Genomic DNA, 14,192 nt, shown 5'->3' with positions numbered 1-14,192 from the left:
TTCGTAATATAGACTTTAATTTTCCAAAAACGCGTTTTCAGTCAACAATTATAAAATACACTGTTGATCACTCTTGAGTATAAAATACGTTCTCAACTTTGTTTTTACTGGGTACAACGAGCCTGCTTGGAAAAGCTTTTCAAACAACTACTCACCCCCCCCCCCCCCAAAAAAAAATTTTAAGTAGATTTTCATTTTAAAAGTCAATGGCGAAAAAGAACATACTGATTTGCAAAATGATTTACATGCATGCACATGGAAAAATTGGGTGCATTTTAAAGTAAAATACATTTTTTGCTTTTTGCAAGTTGTTGGTCTGGTGACTTATCTTTGGATTACAATTTTTAGGAAGATCACATGATACATTTTTGGCTTGTAAATCATGTTCACAGTCTGTACATAAATACACTGCATAAGTGTAAAAGTGAAAACAAGGAATCGTTGAATAATTTCACGTTGACATCAGTTTTGCAATTTCAACTATCAATCTTATATAAATGACAATTTTTTTCAGAATTATAATTGTGATAAAACATACCTTGTTTGCAACAAGTTTTAAAAGTTGTGCCTGTCGCTCTTTTTAAATACACTTTTTACACTGGAAAATTGTGAATTTAACCGGTCAAATGTAAAATTATATAATGACTGTATTTCATTGCTTGTATTATTTGAAACAAATGTTTATGAGGATTTTTTTTTTAACTAAATAAATATTCTCACATATAGTTTTTTTCCCCAAGACGTTTGTTGCTTTGTGGCCGAGGAGGTCATTTGAAAGGCAAAGGCACACACTCACACAAATGTGTCCAATGTGATTTGTTGTTAAGACAAGTAGTACATCCCGTAGGGTCCACCGAATAGTCCCGGTACCGGTAGTGCGGGCCGAGGGCCGTTGACAGCCCCGTAGAGGGCCGGCGCCCCCATGGGCGCGCTCAGGGGGAAGGGGAAGGCAAAGGCCGGCAGCAGCGGCTTGGCGGCCAGCTTGAGTTTCTCCAGCTCGGCCTCCTGCAGTCTCTTGGCCTTGGCTCTGCGGTTCTGAAACCAGATCTTGACTTGCGTCTCTGTGAGGCTGAGGGAGCTGGAGAACTCGGCTCTCTCGGCGATGGACAGGTACTGTTTCTGACGGAACTTTCTCTCCAGGGACAGCAGCTGAGTGCTCGTGAAGGGAGTTCTGGGTTTCCTGTTGTTCTTGTGTTTGCGCAGGTTGCAGTGGCTCGGGCTGGGGAGTCCTGCAAGTGTACGCAAATCATGAAATAGCAGAAAGACACTTTGAATTGCAGAGTATCTGGAGGTAAACGAGATTGCTTTCAACTCGCCGACACTCACATAGGATCATATGCACAATTGAATGAAAATTTAATCAATTCTGCCCTTTTTCATTTTCCCACAAAATAAGTTTCAGTTCGCCATGAGATCAAAGTATGTTCACTTGTGGTTATTATAGTTTGCAATAGTGAGCAGAATTGAGTATTTTTATCTGTAGTTATATATACAAACATGTGACCGTATCAATACGGTGCATTTCTTCGAGTACAGTACATTGTTATATTAAACTAGTAGGATATTACAGTGCAAGCCAGTGTAACTTTCATACAGCACTTGAAAAATAATAAAACAGCAGATAGTTAAAGTCACTTACATCTAGAAAAGTATCAACAATGGAGAAATAGGCCTGCTATTTTTTTTCTATAGAATTTGTACAGAACAACTTGTTCTTTCGAACTTTGGCTGTGATTTTCTATGGAATTTCTACAGACCAATAGAATTTCTATAGAAATTCTATAGAACTTGGGTCCTAAAGTTCTATAGTTCTTTAGAAATGTTCTATCGAAATATTTTCAGCAGATAGTGATCTTATGTACAGTATTGTGGGTGTTTATGCGTGACTCGTGTAGCGAATCAAAGTTAATCAGATCTAGTTTAGTAGCTTTAAAACTACTTCTTTTACTCTCACTTGAATTGTTGGCCTACTCGTCTTACTCCCACATATACTGTAGTTATTGGACACTTGAAATGATGCTGAAGCGCTTCTACTCACTGGGAGGTGACGCCGCGTAGGCAGGCTGCAACCGGGGGCTGCCCCCCTTCTCGTCGACATGTTCCCCTTTGAAGCGATGAAGTTCCGCGGGCGACGCGCGCCCCGCGTCCTCTTCCTCCGCGGCTTGTCGGCTTCTCGCGTGCGTCCGGTCCGACATGAGCGACGCCACGCTGAAGGGCAGATCCACGCTTTTGCCTTTCCACCTGACGACCGGCGACGCGTCGAGCTTCTCGGCTTTGGATCCCCCAGAGGCGCGTTCCTCCGCGGGGGTGTCCCCCGGTGCGGCCGAAGGTGGCGATCCCTGCGCAGGATTCATGACGCACACCTGAGGTGCCATACAACCGAGTGTCCCTCGGCGCTCTCCGTCTTCGTTTCCTTGCTTGACCCCTGGAAATGTTTTTTCACCCCCAAATTGCACTAAGTTGCTCCTGACCGTGCAAATGCTTTCCCCACTGACTGTTCTGCACGCTTTCTTGTGTCATTCACCTCCTTGACTCCACCTTTCCAGGCTGCCACCCCCATGACGAGACTGTGATGCACAAATCCAAGCAAGGGCTTAATTTGAGACAAAAAAAAAAAAAAAAAAAGTTATAGCGCGCACTTTCGCCTCCTTGTACATTCCAGCAGGGTTTCCCCCTGTTATTTGGCATTCCTAACTGTATAGCTTGCTCCTTTTACACTAAGCATTCTACTCGTTTCGCTCTCAGGTGTCAAAATATTTTCATCCGAGGGCCGCATAATGAAAAATCCAACGCAAAACCCAAACCACGGGCCTCTTTGACATTCTTCACCTTGAATATTTGTAACACTTGAAAATCAATCCCCTCGCAGCGGAAAGTCTTCAGGGCTAACTTAGCGTTCCAAACCTGCACTGCGGCAAACCAAACCAAACTGTGGCGCTCGGTGGAAATGTGGCTAACCAGTAATAGCGCAATAACATGCGTGGAAAAAATTCATTTCACATCTCTTGACTCTTTCATTGAAAGAGGTATTTGTGTTTATTGCTTCGTCAGACTGGAAACAGTTTGACTTTGGAAACACATCATTTGGTGCTTCTAATTTCTCCTAGAGGGCTCTTCCATTCCATTCATTGCTTACCCTCATTCGGCTTGCGGGTGAGCTGGAGGCTTTCCGAGCTGCGTTTGGGTAAAAGGCGCAATATACCCTGGACTGATTGCCAGCCATCTGCAGAACACATTTAACATTCAACATTCTAGAGCATGAGTTTCAAACTCGTTTTTGTCGCGGGCCACATTGCAGTTGTGGATTCCCTCACAGGACCGGTATGACTTGTGAAACCATAAAAATCATGAACCATCCCATCATATTTACAGGTGAAATGTATCAACGAGTTTTGGAATCAGAAATCAAGGGTGATGGGTTTTTCAAGTATGGGTTGTTTTCACGTGACGTCACCCGTTGGGCTGCCTCGAACTGCGGCCATTTTTGATCCCTGTTACTCCTACATAAACAAGGTGGACGACATTATTTTTCTCACCGCATTTATTGAGAATGCCACCGACAGCACATAAATCCCAGACTATGAGGCTACCTGGCATACACACATCATGGGATTTAGGGCTGTGTAACAAAGGCAGATTATTGTGCCCTTGATCTTTTACTCTATGTGATAGAAATCACGAAGGAAGAGCCTGTATGCTAACACGGAAAACGAAAGGCGGTGGAATATAATTTTTTTTAATATCGAGGCAAACTCCATTTATTCCAATTTTTTTGTTTCAAAAAGTAAATCCAGTATATTAGTTCACCACAAGCAAAGCGAAATGTTTATTATTTGTTTAAAATTTGATGACAATGGCAGAAAGACAAAAGAAGAACTAAATCCAGTATTTCACAAAATTCTCGAAACTTTCAAATGACTAACAAAAAACGATCTTAACTGTAATGTTGGCCTTCTAAAAAGAGCATCGATTAAGCTTGTTAGCTTAACTCAGCGACACATCAGCACGATGGAGGTTGAGACTGGGCAGCGGGATAGCAGCGTCGGGCAATCGTCCACAAAGCCAAGTCTCTGTGAAGCACAGAGCCGCAGAACGTCCAAAGTCTTTCATTGGAAGAGTTAGACGATGTCCTTGCTTTCGAAGTCGGACTTGTGTGCCGGACCGCGAGGCTATGAAGAGTGCGCCGAGTAGCAACTCTAGAAAAAGCTTCAGCGAATTGGTGAGAGTTGTCGAAAAAAAAGTCAGAAGGAGGCTCTCTGATGGTTAGCAAGTCTCCTATGTACTTGAGTCCCGAGATGCCTGTGAAACACAAACGGCACCCGAGAGTATTCCGTAGACTTCCACATTGGGTAAGCGTTAGGTAGGGAGGTTAGATGGCGGCGCGGAGTGGTTCAGCAAAAAATGTGACGTCAGTGAAAACAACGCATTGTTGATGTTTGGACACACAAAAATGCGTGCAATATCTTAACATTATCATTAATGATATGACAATTTGAAATTTTGATGCAGATTCAAACAAAACTCATGGAAGTTAATACACAGGATTTGCCTTTGTGGGCCACATAAGATCATGCAATGGGCTGGAGTTGGCCCCCGGGCCTTAAGTTTGACACCTGTGGTCGAGAGTCCTCCACTAACATAAAAGAAAACTCACACAAACATGCGCACTCAGAATAAAGCAGTCTAAATTGAGATTTGAACCCAGAACCTTTTGACCCGAGTGATCTTGCCACCCGTTATCTTCAATCACAGCAGAACCATTTCGAATAACAACGAAGAGCAGTGGGTGCAATGTGACCGCTCGTTAATGTATAGCCCTAATGGGACGCGTTCCAGTCCAGATACCTCGGTTTTCACATGAAATATGAGCCTTTTCACCCAAAAAAAAAAATTCCACAATGACGTCATAACCGAGTTGTGGCTTTCTAGTAAACATGCTGGAAAAAAAGAAATGACGGATGCCTACAGGAAATGATCCGTCGGTCACTGAAAATAGACACTTTTGTTTGGAAACCAAAATATAACTGAGAGGGGAAGACGCAACCAGGGTCATCTTTTAGTGTTTGGGAAATTGCAGCTTTACATTTTTAATTTTGTCTTTTTGGTTCAGTTGACTGCAGTGGCCCGTGTTGGACCGACGACCAGTCTAGGGCATAGTCGATGTCTCGCCCGGACTCGGCTGGGAAAGGCTCCAGCCCCCTCCCATCCCTTACTGCATAACAAATGGATGGCTGCATGGGTGAGTATCCAAGATCGAAATTAAACGTTCAAGTAATTAATTTCTAAAGTCAATTTTAAGCTGATAAATAAATTTGAAATTGTTAGTACGCATTAAGGAATATTAGAAACAAAACGCTAAGCAATCCAGTGCTTGTGTTTATTTGGGCTTGGTATTTTGTGGTCGGGGCAGTTTACACACAATTGTTATTAAATTTAAAAAAAAAAAAAGTTCCAGGAAGAGGATGTTGATGCTTTTGTTCCCATCTAAACACTGGAAAAACTGGTGTCACTGGAATCGTAGCCCGCTGACTGGCGAGCTGCGATATGCAATGTTGTAGGTGCGTTTTTTTAAAATCCTACATTAGTGGTTACAGGAGTGTTTTGTTTCGTTTCATACTTATTGTTAAAGAAAATTCATAAAGACTTCCTTATCCAAGCGGGTGAGTTTGAAAAATATGCAGACCTTGTTTTATTACGGCAAGGATATAAAAAAATTGTTTACAGTACTTGAATGCACTGTGGCGTTATTATCACTGTAAAGTTTCTGGCTCCTGGCCTCGTGGTAATCACATTATCTATGGCTGCGTATTGGCCGTATTTCAGCCCATTGTGTTCTCTGTCAGACAGTGAAAGCCCAAATCCAGTTGAAGAGGCCCCATTACTGAGGCCCATCCAATTGGGTCTTACTTTGTAGCACTTCAAATCAAGTCAAATCATTTTCAGAGAAACCTAATATGTTTTTTTTTTCCTCCTCTTATAGGAACTTTTTTTTTGGGGGGGGGGCGCTGCAGCAGCACACTGGCCATCTGTGGGACAATTGGTTAAATGGAGTTAACCGTTTCTTTCCCTGAGGTAGTTTTCTCGCTTTGATCCTGCTGTGACTGGCGCCTGTCTGCTCCATGTCTAACCCCTCCTCGTAGCGGACCGCCGCCCCCTCACCTCCCCCCCTCGCCCTCACTCCTTCTCTCTATGTGTGGGACTGATAGATTGCTGAGTAACCAGACAACATTTCAGTGCCTGTAATTTAGTGTTCAACATTACATTCTCCCTACTTAATGTGGATGTAGCAACTTTTGGCTTTGATTCCCACCCTTTGAAAAAGGATCTGGGTTCGCTGAGTGGGCTTGTTTTGTTTATTTTAAACACATCTGCAGTTATTCTTATCTCTCTCACAGCCGCACGCACATTCCTAAAATGTCAGCATTTAAGATTTTGCTTTGAGAAGCAATTTATGAAAAAAAATGAGTGGGAACTGAGCACATTTAAATTCTATTCCATATTTATAAAACTCGGATGAACACGCCCTGTCCTGTTTTTACCACCCTTTGACCTTGTACACATCTGCCGTCTCGGCTTGGAAATATTAAAGCTTAAGAATTAGTAACACGCTCACTAAATTTGAAGATGACAACGTTGCAGTCGTACAGTATACGCAAGGATTGCCGCTCGCCAAAGGCAAGAACTGTTTAATGATATAAGTGTGGTTTTCCTCTCGAACTAAACATGTTGGAGCAGGCTTTAATTCATTAAAAAAAAAAAAAAGTATTTCCCTTTCATGGGACTTATGGCATGCCGCTCCTGAGTAAACTTTAGGGAGGGTGTGAGTCATCTGGCATGAACATTTATGAAGTACAGGGGAGTTTTTGTGGTGATTGTAATGGATTTAAATGCAAGAACATTATCTTGCGTGCGTGTGAGTGCCAACACTGGCTTGTCAGAAACGATGTTACATTACATACTTTCCTCAGATGTTATTAACAGCTTTCTGACAGTGCTTCTGTTTCTACGGCTTAACTGAAGTCCACCTGTGATAAATTCATTCGAGTGGATATGATTTGGGAAGGCATACATCCGTCCATCTATATATGATCGCAGAGCTGACAATGCGTGTCGAAGCAAAGACCGAGCGTGAATTCAAAGGAATTGGATATAGACCACAGAGATGGGAACAGCTCTGGGGAAAGTTGAAAACTACCAGCACCCTTCCTCGAGGTGTCGGCTCAGAACTGAGCAATTGGTCCAGATAGGTGACCAGAAAGCCGATGGCCGCTTTGTCGGTGAACTTCCCCAAAAGCCAAATCAATCTCTGCAAAAAATCCACAAATCAGGCTTGAATGGTAGAGTGAGACGGAAGCCACTCCTTCATAAAAGGCACATGACAGCCTACCTGGAGTTGGCCCAAAGGCATCTGAAGGACTCTCAGACCACCAGATACCAAATTCTCTGGTCTGGTGCGACTAAGCATGACATGGATGCCGGTTTACCACAACAAGCCCCACAAGATTCCTCAATTGCCTCTTCTGGAACCAGCTGGTGATCAAAGTTAGCTTACTAAAATGGCGCCCTCGAAAGAGCAGGCACTGAATCATCACATTCTTCCTGAAGCCGTAAAACCTTTTTATTTCATCAATTATTCACTCGTGTAATTACTGAAATAATAAAGTCAAGTATACACGTTCACTCATGCAAGTCGTGGCAAGTTGATGTTGAGGGCCCGAGGTCCTCCTTATCCCTTCAGAGTTGGAAAAAGAAGTGCTCTGGCATGTCAGCCTCGATAGGTTATTTCAAATCGTGGCGTGTGGGCCATTTGAGCTGCTATCTCCCACCCAACCCCCTTCACAACCACGCCCCATTTAATTATTTTACTAAATTAGTCAATTGGCAGAAACATAGATTCACTTTCCCGAACCCTTTTCCCTCACATAACAATTTCCCTTTGGTAGCCTTAACATCCGTACCCCATCACCACTTACCTTTTACCGATCATCAATCCTATCCCCTACCCCGAACCCTTTTCCTAACCACAACCAATCTAAATTTCAAAAGAAAATATGGCGGTAGGCCGGAAAAAATTGGCATTTAAAAAGAAGGTGGGACGCATAATTGGATACTCACAATTTATAGGAACGTGAACAAAGAAACAAAGGTAATTTTCGTCAACAGATTTGACTTTGTTCAAAGAATCACAGGAAACAACGTAATCTAACTGGGGTGTTTTATGTGACCTAATTTGGGGGTTGCATGGGACATCGGACACTTGGTCTCACACTTTCAGAAGGAAGGACCGTGCATTTCTTCACCCGGCTTCGACCGGGAGAGGCTCAGTCTCTCTCGCCTAACCAACCTTGTAAGAGAATTTCTTCAGTGTTTTTGTTTTCTAAAAGGTTCATATGCAAATGACCATGTAGTCAAAACCATTCTTGCTTACACAGATCTACTAATCACACCGACTGAACACAAGTTAGCATGCAGTCGTTAGCATTGTAGTAGAGGCGCACTACAAAAGTACACCAGGTTCTTGTTCTGAAAAGCCATCGAATGGTTTTCGTTGGCGTGTATGTGCCATGTGAATGAAGCCTTTACTCGAACTAAATTGGATATAGCAGCATTGCATTGAATTTGCACTGCAAGCATTCCAGAGACAGAACTAGCCAAGTATAAATGATTAAAAATGCATAATATGTCTCCTTTGGTGGCACTGTTAAGAAATTAAACTTCTTCATGAATCTCACTCATGTTCTAAACCCCTGTTTGAATCCCAAAGTTCCAATGGGCGGGGTTAGGCTTTCTCTGGGAGTTGTGGCAATTGCAGCTCACCATCTTCCCATAGCTTGATGTCATGTTCAATTCTTACACTAAACTAGTTGAGCCGACTGGTGTATTTTGTCTTAATAACTTCAAGATGTGATTAAACAAACTGAAATTGGGCCAAATGGTTTGAGAAACTGCTACAATGACAGCAGGGGTATGGAAGGTGACAGGTGATACTTGGATACTCTTGGTAATTACCTGATGGATTGTTGATTGGTTAAGTGCTTATCATGTAGCGTCTGTATGTTAGCATGACTCAGCTGCCAGGGAAAGTGCTGACAGGAGAGCGGCGACTGGCTTGTTGTTCTTCCGTGCGTTTTGTGAGATGGAGGCTTTGGTGACACGGTGGTGCGCTCCACATGGCGTCAGGTAGAATGTAAAGCTGACGGCGACTTTGCGGCGAGGAGCAAAACAGATAGATATATTGTTGCCAACATGCTGAAGCGGAGGCGGACGAGTGGAAACAGACACCCCCGTGTGGACCCGATGCTGGGGTGAGCTCAGTATCCGTGCTGACAGCAGGCCAGGGAACGTAGACTCCCAGCAAATGATAATGGCATTGATGAAGACTTTAGCTACTAGCAGAAGATGGAGAGGGCCAATTATCACAGGCTCTTTATTGTCTGGCCATGATAGTAGAAGTTGGCGTCTTTCGTTCGAGGGTGATGACAGCACAGGAGTTGGACCTAATAGAGCAAGAAACCTGAGACTCACACAAAAGTCTCAGCCCTAAAATTCATTATCAATGAAAAGTTCCCAGTCGTGGCAGGCTTGCCAAGATACAGTGGATTACAGTAAGATACATGAACATTTTAAAAAAAAGGCAGTTACTGATGGGTGTAGTGGTACACATGTCTGACTTTGGTGCGGGCAGTGTGGGATTGATTGCCGCTAAGTGATGGTGTTGATATCTGCCCTGTGACTGACTGGCAACCAATTCAGGGTGTAATCCGCCTTTCGCCCGAAGCTAGCTGGGATAGGCTCCAGCTCTCCTGCGACCCTTGTGAGGATAAGCAGCTTGATTAATGGATGGCTTCTAAAGAAATTAAATGTATAATTTTCAATTTGATCTTGTTTTTGACACAGCAGTCTCATGCAAACCAATTGAAACAAAATGTATTTAAACGTTCATATGTTCAAAATCAACCGCGTACCCTGTTTTTATTAAATCGAAATGATTTTCCGTTGCTTTTTTTCCTCTGTAAATTATATACAGTAATAAATTCGCTCTCATGTTTGGATACCCAACCATCTCATATCCACTAATTAATAATAGGATAATATTTTAAGCCAAAGCAAATGAGTTCTTTAATTGCATTTTCTATGCAAGGCAAGCTGCAATGTTTTAGATCTAAATGGGTTGTTTGAAGATACAGATAACGTCCGTGTGTAAATCTCTCAGATTTCGGTGCCCGACTCGTGTTTCATCAATCTTTTGGATCGCATCTTTTATGCGAGCAAACGAGGGTATGGCATCTCTGAGCGGCCGTGCTCGGGTTGGCATTGGAGGAGTCAAAACTGGAACAAATCGGGGTTACATGCTTTAGTCAGGGGCACTTATGCGCTCACTCCTGATGGTGGGAATAGATTCCGAATGTGTTCACTTCCTTTCAATTAGGCCGTCCGTGGATGTGAGCCGCGCCGTGGCGGTTTGTCACCTTGCTGCTTAAGCGGCGTTTATGTAGCCGCAGCGCTTTCAAAGTTAGAGAGGTGAAGCGAGCGTCTGTGTACAAAGCATTGTTTCAACGTTTGGCGTTTTAACATGCGTCTGTGTGAGAACGCGAGGACGTTCCTGTGATCTCGGCGCAGTGACAACCCGAACAAATATGTTGGGGGCTGATTCTTGACAATAGATGCCACGTTGTCTCAAGAACCTATGAAAGAGATGGGAGGGCACAGCAGAGGCCCCTGAATAAACAACCATTACATTCTCGCTTAGGAGGGGAACAGTCAAACTTGGGGCTGACAGAAAAACAAAGACTTAAAGCGTAAAGCGCATGAGAGATTGTTTTAAAAGCCGTTTTTACCTCCTCCGCTTCGTTTTCCTAGATTTGGGTGTTTGGAACAAGAGGCAGATTAGTAGACAGCAGGATAAAGAGCGAATGATGGGTGGAGGGAGGGAAAGAGCGGCGGGATGAAGGAGAAGATGAAAGCTTTGTTGTGCTGATGGTTAATGAGCTGGAAAACACAATTGAACTTTTCTGACTGTGGAAATCGCTGTGAGGGCATCATAAATTAGCGCCAGTGTGGGAGCTAAGCAGCAGACAGAAAAAGGGCTTTTGTGTTGCCGGCCCGCTGCCTCTGAAGTTGGTCAGTTCTCTTCAGGACTCTGGGGTCTGCCACCCTGGCCGGCGCGATGGCTTTAAGACGCCGATCCGAGGCGCTGGCCCAGAGATGGGATGGAAAGAAAGGAGCAACGACGGCTCTTTGCTGATATTTTCAAAGGGTGACTCGTCATCCTGCCTTTGCGGGCTTGGCACATGCCTTCTGTTACTAAGTGGCTTCATATTGAAAGAGTCAGCGGCCGCTATTCTCTCTCCCACCGGGCGCCAGCCGCTGTGCCCTGGCAGCCGCTGGGCTTCAGAATAGACCCATAGTTTCCCCTCTGCAGGTGAGCAGCACCGCCAAAACAGGGGCCCCTCAAAAGGGCCTTTCACCGCCTCAAAAGGAAACTGACTCGGGGAGAGAGGAGCGAGCGCACAATGGCCGCCTTCTCCTCCGAGACACAGAAGATGGAGATGAGCTTTTTGGGTGCCACTATAGTGTCGCTTATAACCATGTCGAGGAGAGAGGAGAGGAAGACTTCCCTCTGTCAAGTCCGGGAAGGCGTGGTTCTCTTACCCCCCCCTCTCCCCCCAGCGTGTTTGGCTCTCCTGTCATCGACACATCTCACAAGTAATCGCTGCATCTTTTGAAGCTGACCGCACTGATCTGTGTGTGCGTGAAACACTCCACTGCGATCCACTCTGATAAGCGCCTCCCTTCATTTACCCCCTTCAATCCATTGCCGGGACCCCCTTTGGCCCAACTCTTCCCATGCTCAGAGGAAAGAATGCACTTCCCTCCGCTCCTCTTTTCCATTTGCTGTTGAATTTTTATTAGCGGCAGCCTTCACTGACCTATATGTAGAGTTTGCAACAAAAAAGGGGAGTGGGAGAGCAATAGGGGGAAGGGGTTAATATTGGAAATAGTGAATTATGGTGCGGTTCAGAGGTAATGTATTCGAATTAATTACTGTTATGATAATAATAGTAATTAGAGAATGAGTCAGAGTGATAATTTATGTCTATATTTGCAATGTTCGTATTATAAATTGATGGTCCGTCTAAATGTATATTGTTAGAGAGGATGATGCACGAGTTAGGCTCAGATGGAAAAAGATGACACGCTGTGGTGACCCCTAACAGGACAAGCTGAAAGAAAAAGAAAAAGATACAGTATATATGTATTATAAATATGTGACATAAGACATTCATGTTGAAATAAAAGTACACCTTTTTCACAACCCCCAGGTTTCTGTCTAAGTTTATATAATGTGAAAAAATATTTTAATTTTCATTGTCTTTGTATAATATGTTCAACTGACTTTTGATGAATGCTTTTAAAAACAAAAATTCATATGCAAGGGTACTTATGATCAGAACCAGCATAATAAGTAGCACATATTGCCAGGCAAGTCAATGTTGTTCTTGTTTTTGTTTTATGCTGTAGCAAGGTGTAAAACATCAATGGGAAGTACACTTTTGTTATCGTTTATCACCGTTTGTAATCTGCTGTTTTGGCATAAATTTGAGTCCCGCAGTGGTTTTGGGAGAGGTAAAAGTAACAAAGAAGTTGCGTAAGATCACAATTCTGAGACACAGATTTTGCAATGTAAATATTTTGAAATAATGAATTATTAATATTTTTCATTTTGGAACTAAGTTCCCTGTACACTCCTCAACACCGTGTGTTCCAAGTAAAATCAAACTATTTGCCTGCAATTTATTATTTTCCGCTCCAATTTCTGAAACAGTTGCCTTATTGTTTTTGTTTATGTTTGGCCTGAGATTTTAAACACCATTTTAGCATCCTTAGTTGTCCGTTCTAGTCGTGCACGGTAAGATGTTATCAGTCGCTATCTCCTTTTTTCCTCTTTTTTTTGTTTTGTTTTGTGCCTTCACCTAATCAGTTCCACTCTGTTGTTGCTGGCCCCCGGCCATCGCTAAACTGCTTTCATAAGCATGAGACCAAAGCTTGCTCAGATGTCCACTAGAACCCTTTAAATATCCACGAGGACCCCTGGTCACGGTGCGGCTGACCCCGCAGCAATTGTTGACATCATTATGGAAGCGGTACTACATCCCTCACGCCTTCCTAAGCCTGGAGTCTTCTCGTCATGTAGCCGGAGCACGTTTTAGGCCCAGGGTGGGGGCCCACGAGGCAACACATGCCTAGCCGCATCCCTGAAGGACATAAAATGCTCCAGAATCCGGGACAGCCATCAGTTGCGAGGACAGACTTGCCGGTGAACGCGCTTACACTTCATGTACTATTTGCTGTGAGGTTTTGAGACGAAAGCAGCATTTCCTGCACTTGGGCCAGCTGGGAGTGATTTTCAGACTTTAGTAAAATCCCACTTTGGCGAGCGTCTTTCCGCAGGGATAAGTTCATAGGCCTATGTAAAGCAATAATGTAATAATAACCCCCTTTAGCGGGGTTTCATCTTGTGTTGGCTGGCTTGTTTGAAGACGCAGCGTGTATCCTTATTGGGTTAGGCCAATTAGAAAAGAACACTGCGGCCATCCACTTTGAGTGCATTTAACTCATTTTGTCGGTCTTCCTAAAACAACATGCTGCGTGCATCCCGCGTTTAAGTCACTGCGCCGGATCGGTGCAAAGAACATAAAAATGACTTTTACCAACATTATTTTCTGCAAACAATTCTGTCAAATGCCAGAGACAGACATGAATTATACTTTGAAAATGGAAGTGTTCAATTGTTTGACATAAAATACAGAGAAAATTGTGGTGGCCTGGAAGTGCAAAACAATATAACAAATTGTGAAACACTTACAAAAACAAAAATCCGTCTTTGCAGCCTTTTGTGTCGTCCACAATGGTCTTTTTGTATAAAAACCTCTAAATCACTTTGAAATCCAGTGTAAACATCAGCGCCTGATGGCTCCTTATCATCAGCTTTGTGCTTCTGCTCTTTTTCTCTTCAAGTCCTGTTTGACTGCTCATTATCTGCAACATTATATAAATACGTCCGACGACAGCAGACTTATCAGTTGAGACACAAATTATAGTGCGGTTAAACATACGTATTTAGTTTTTCCTATTGAAGATTAAGCACTCAAAGTTGACTCAGTGCTAAGAGAAAATCACATTTTCAATAT

The 14,192-nt window shown here is 43.3% G+C and overlaps 1 protein-coding gene across 1 annotated transcript; it reads right to left on the bottom strand.

The window, feature by feature from the left end:
- Positions 1–2,596, bottom strand: msx3 (muscle segment homeobox 3). Its single transcript, XM_061837068.1, has 2 exons — positions 2,039–2,596; positions 1–1,229 (listed from the first exon to the last, which is right to left on the bottom strand). The coding sequence occupies exons 1-2, from the start codon at positions 2,373–2,375 to the stop codon at positions 823–825; spliced, it is 744 nt and encodes a 247-aa protein (XP_061693052.1). The 5' UTR covers positions 2,376–2,596; the 3' UTR covers positions 1–822.
- Positions 2,597–14,192: the final 11,596 nt, after the last annotated feature.

This window comes from Syngnathoides biaculeatus, chromosome 12, assembly GCF_019802595.1.
Source record: "Syngnathoides biaculeatus isolate LvHL_M chromosome 12, ASM1980259v1, whole genome shotgun sequence".
NCBI classification, from domain to species: domain Eukaryota; kingdom Metazoa; phylum Chordata; class Actinopteri; order Syngnathiformes; family Syngnathidae; genus Syngnathoides; species Syngnathoides biaculeatus.
Note: the sequence above shows the minus strand (reverse complement) of the source record. Positions and strands in the feature narration are given on the sequence as shown.

Coding starts and splice junctions, on each gene's coding strand:
- msx3 (XM_061837068.1), bottom strand. CDS start 2,375: ATGGCACCTCAGGTGTGCGTCATGAATCCTGCGCAGGGATCGCCACCT. Junction 1,230..2,038: donor CTACGCGGCGTCACCTCCCA/GTGAGTAGAAGC, acceptor GTACACTTGCAG/GACTCCCCAGCCCGAGCCAC.